We start from the raw sequence: 5,365 nt of genomic DNA, 5'->3' as shown, positions 1-5,365 counted from the left end.
GCCTTGTGATGTGATTTCTCTTTAGCCTCTGGTTATTGATATTCTATTTGTTTCGAATGGCATGATCTAACTGTGGATTTTATGAAATGTGATTTGATACTTCAAAATGAAATTGTTTGGGATTAAAACCTCATAATGCATGATTTGTATTTAATTCTCATGTTCAATCAAATTTTTGAATAAATGTGATTTAAGTTCTGCGTAAATATTATTTTAGTATGTTGTGCACCACTGAGTCGTAGTACTCAGCGATAGCTTTATTCTTTGTCATGAGATATAGAGACTAGAGGAGCGTGGATCGAATCGTTGAGGATTGAGGATTTATCAGCTTGAAGTTATCGGGTATAATTTATACCTTGACTGTAAATATTTCTTTTGATGTATGTATTGCACATAAATATATGGACATGTAAATTCGATCTTGAGCAGCTTGTACAAAGTTTATATAAAGTTGTACTAAAATTTAGTTTGGATTTTCCCTATGTAGATTTTATTATGATGTATATATAGATTGTTTGTCTTTAATGAATGAAAATTTTTATTTTAATTTGAATGAGATTGATAGATATTATTTTACTGATGATCGAATTTTAGAAATTTGAGAAATGTTGACTGTTGAATTTTGAGATTTGAGAAATTGTTGAGATTGATTGTGAAATTGAAGTAGTGGTTGAGAAAATTTTTGGAAGTGCTTTTTACAGGTATTTGAAGAATCGTTTTCTCAAAATATAAATGGAACTCTATCAAAATTTTTATAAAATTTGCAGAAAAATATAATGGGCCAAAAGTTTTAACTAGTTTTTAATTTCAATTAAATGTTTTAAATACTTATTAGAAAATGCTCACCACTTAACAAAAATAAGAAAATCGTTTTAAAATCCCTTGTAGGGTACTTAATGAGTTATCAGTAGATGATGAAGTGCGATAGTTCATTAGGTATTCTACAGGATCATGTTATGCCTTACAGAGGGGTAAGGTGTGACATTTACTCTCGATGATATTCCTCCAGTTAAATGGAGAGATAGAATGACAGAATTCTATACTTGGCTTGATCTCCAAATGTCTAAATCGGATGCAGTATTATCGAGTATTTTGAAAGAATTCTTCTGTAGATTTATTGGATCATTAAGAGAATGATTCCAGAGTATTGTAGATTATAAGCAGCTCTTGTTTTGCCAAGCATCGATCATAGGAATTATGAATGCTCTTTATGATGAATTCAAAAGCAATTACACACTTTATAACAGACTGGTGCAACAAGAATACTTTGAGATGAAATGCTGCTCTTTAGAAAAGAAAGAGATCGAGTTTCATTACCAAAGAATGTCTCAAAGATGTTATTTGCTGAACGAATACAATAATATCAACCTGAGACACACTTATATTACTTCTTTGCTAGAACAATTACATACTGAATTACAGTGAGCAATTTTGGTAACCTGCAAAAACATGACTCAGATAAGTCTAGAAGAAATTCATCAAATGACATTAGCCATTCTTAAAAAAATATGTGATCAGCAGCACTTTTTGAGTGACATACTAGATAATAATAAATCTGCGAAAAATGTACAGAAAATCTTATCTCACAATCAAATGTAAAGAAAAGAATTACACATGCAAATAAAAAAAGAATAAGCATCTGAAGCACTACAAAATCAATAACGGCAAGAACAAAAAGAAAGAAAGATTTGTTCGATTTTTTAAGAAAAAATCAGCTACAGAAAAAGAGTTCAAAACAGACAAATTCTTTTGGAAGTTCAGACAAAGAATAATTTTGGAACTTTTGTGCTTCAAGTCAAGAAAGGATTTTAAAGATAATGAGCTTATTGATATCCTATCAGGAACTAATTCTGAAAGAGGAATTGACAGATATCACAAATCTGTTGATGGCAACTTCAACAAGAGATCACAAGATGGCATGAGCAATTGCTTGTATCTGATAAATTCTTATTAAACTTCAAACAAGGAGTGGAGAAATGACAATAAGTTTATTTTAAAGGGCTCCGGTCACAAATTGGAGCACCTACTCTACCTACTCTTGTTATATGGATCATCTACAACTATAAAAACACATTTTAATCTCGAATCCCACCACCGCCCGCAATGATAAAGGGTACCCGAGAATCTCGAAGACGCGTTTCCCCTTAGAAGTGGAACCCTTATTTTTCACAAAAATGGATTAGAAAATCTAATTTACGCATTTGCTTCATAACCTTCCCCACGGTGAGTTATGCCCCACCAAACATGATTTTATTTCCTATCTCCAATCCAACGCTGCACAATTAATTAAAAAAGGCAAGTTTAGGTTAAATAGTTTACTAATTAAATGTCTTATAATTAATTATTATGTATATATATGTAAATCATCAATTCACAAAAATAAAATTATAAAAAGAAAGAACAAATCATATTTAATATTTTTACAATCTAAGTGACCAAAATGCGAAACATGGAGTACATGTTTATGTCCGTCTGCCCCCTCCCCTATGTTTTCATTTCTTTATTTACAACACTAAACCCACCTCCAGACCAACCCATCTCTCCAACTCCTCCCCCATAACCACCATCGAGCCACAAGACTAAGCTAGCTAGTGGCGGTGGTGAAGGCACTCTACAGGAGTGACCGGAAACCTAGCCGTGTCGGTGCAGTAGTCATAGACCATGTGGTTAGCCTTAACCCACAAAAGCTGATGGCTTTGGTGCAAATTGAGCTCAGCCAAAGTAGGCTCATCCCACCAGTACCTCTTCTCACCACTGCTGCTACATCTTTTAGCAATATCAGCTGCTGCCACAGAAACTGGACACTCACAGGCATCTATTTCAAAACCCTTGTATGAGGCAACAAAGGGTGCATGGCTCCAATCAGTTTTGACACGGCCTCCCTGTGTAGCCCAGTCATCTGCATTCCATATTGAGCTGTATACACCCATTGGTTGGTCCTTAGGGAAGGGAATTCCTCTGTTTTCCATGTTTGTGTGTAATCTAATAGGGGTCTCATCCACTAGAAATCTGTATTAAAAACAAAACAGAATTAGAATTAAGTTTTAAAAATGATTTATAAACAAAGCCAATGAGCTATTCACGAAGAATTGCGTTTGTCTTTGTATGTACGGATCAGCTACATGACAAATCGCCAGAGACTACCCATCTGTATCCCTGTAAATTTGCATGGGACCATTTGGCCCTTGGCATATATCATCGAAGAAGGCAATTACTAGAGTGGCGATACCCACTTGCAACCACACATGGCTCGCATGAACAGTGTATGATTGCATATGCATTCGAGTAAATTACATTTCCTTTCATTTTCACTCCCACAGTAACTGTAACACACTTGTCTAGGGTACAGGATATGGTGTAACACATAGGATGTGGTGCACAGAAATTCCCAACATATTAGTATCCATATTATATTATAAATGGGAATGGGAGTTACTCCAATAATTTAATGTGCCTTTCAATAAAAAAAGAAATTGCCTAATTAAGAAATTTTCCTTATGTTGGTCCTACATGTTTAATAAATACGCAAATGGAAAAATAATCTTTATTAATTAATTAACATATATATATATATATAAATAATTGAATTAGGCTATATATAATTAGTATAATGTATTTAGGGTGTGATGATGCTTACACAACTTGGCGCTGGTTCCAGAGGAGAGAGTAGGAGTGGAAGTCTTTGGTAGGATCAAACCAGAGGTTCAACCTTTGTTCTCTGTTACCTACACCATTGACATAAATGTTGGTTTGGACAAGGTAAGGTTCCCCTGTGGTATTCCCCAGGAACTCGAAATCAAATTCATTGTGGTTTGGACCGTCCGATGACATCTGCATCACAAAAAAAAATAATATTAAATAACTGCTTACCAGGAATTATTGATAAAGGAGAAAGGAATTAATTATAACTTGAGAGTGGGGACGAAGCTAGTAAATGCATAATAAAGACGCTTTAAAGAGATTCACGGGCGTGCAAAGCGTTGTAGGTAGCTGCAGCTCTGCTAGTGGCAGCCTAGGACACTATTTCTATAGCTGCTACTAATCGAGCCTAAGATTGAATCATCTTCAATCCCATCATGTAATCTAGCTAATCAAATACGATTAGCTTCACACTTACGTAGAAGGCAGTAACAGTTCCAGCAGAGTCACCCTCTACAAGTTTAATCTGCACAGTCACTTTCCCAAACATGTACCTGCTTTTGGATTGAAACCCAGCACCTGAAGATAATCCAACAAAGGGTTCGTTAGCCTAAACTAATCAGGATTATATGATCACAAATGGATAGTTGCAGACTGAAAAAAAAGAAAAAAAAAAGAACAAATAGCAATGCCCAGCGCTTTGGAGCTCCATTTACCAGAATAGTTATCAAGCTTGAGGCTGAGAAGCTCTCCATCGTAGATGAAGTGATCAACAGCCCAGCTGGCTTGAAATAGCTCATCGAATTTCGCTGAGCTAACTGAACCCACCAGCACAAGACCCACAAGCAAGCTCACAAGCACAGACATTGCTAAAAATCGAAGAGAGAGAGAGAGAGAGAGAGAGAGAGAGAGAGAATCGAAGATAACAGGAGAGAGGAGGAAGATGAAGTTTTCTTCTTCTTCTTCTTCTTCAATGAAATTCTTCACAGAAACTGAAACAAATTCTGGCCATTTTATAGCCAAGTGCTTTGGCTTCCTCTACAAGACCCTCCTCATTTTCTTCACTATCCTATTAGCCACGTCATCTGATTATTAGGCACCGTATTTGCCACGAGAGATTTTTAAAAATGCTAACAGACAAAAGAAATTAAAAATATAGCCGTTACTGTTGCCCCACTTCGCTGGCTGAAGCTGGTCACTGTGCGTGAAGGGCCCTTGGTACAACCTGTCTTCTATTCAGAAGGATTAGTTGCAGGTATCCACCAATTAGATATAGCCACGTGGACATCTACAGCTGTTACACTGTCCTGTCCAGTTGTCACTGGCAGTGTGAGTTAAAAGGTCCCCTCTTTTCCTCAAGGGCATTTGATATCTTTCCTTTAGACAAAGAGTCAAACACTCTCATTTGTTTATCAGACACACTACTTGCTCTACTTGAATGACACGTGTACAGTTGGCCATTAACGATGAAACTTTGAAAGTAAGGTGAATTTTATAAACGAGAGAGTGGGAAATAGGAGAATTAGGAAAGATGTGGGGATCACTTTATCTTCTCTGTATTTTGTTTTACTTTGCTGATGGCAGAGCCAGCTGGACAGTACTAGCGCACTATACAATGCCACATCTTATTTAAATAAATTAAAAAAATAAAGAAAGATAATAATAAAACATGATATTGGCAGGGAATTTAATTCCAAGAAAATGTTAATTTTGCGATGCGTGCCAT

General features: G+C 35.8%; 1 protein-coding gene across 1 annotated transcript; it reads right to left on the bottom strand.

Annotated features, from left to right (window-relative positions):
• Positions 1 to 2,385: 2,385 nt before the first annotated feature.
• LOC110670970 (xyloglucan endotransglucosylase protein 6) lies at positions 2,386 to 4,697 on the bottom strand. Its single transcript, XM_021833301.2, has 4 exons — positions 4,356 to 4,697; positions 4,118 to 4,218; positions 3,638 to 3,831; positions 2,386 to 3,009 (listed from the first exon to the last, which is right to left on the bottom strand). Exons 1-4 carry the CDS (start codon positions 4,504 to 4,506, stop codon positions 2,589 to 2,591), a joined length of 867 nt encoding a protein of 288 aa, XP_021688993.1. The 5' UTR covers positions 4,507 to 4,697; the 3' UTR covers positions 2,386 to 2,588.
• Positions 4,698 to 5,365: the final 668 nt, after the last annotated feature.

Source organism: Hevea brasiliensis, chromosome 7 (genome assembly GCF_030052815.1).
Source record: "Hevea brasiliensis isolate MT/VB/25A 57/8 chromosome 7, ASM3005281v1, whole genome shotgun sequence".
Lineage (NCBI taxonomy): Eukaryota > Viridiplantae > Streptophyta > Magnoliopsida > Malpighiales > Euphorbiaceae > Hevea > Hevea brasiliensis.
This window is presented reverse-complemented; position numbering and strand designations above follow the sequence as displayed.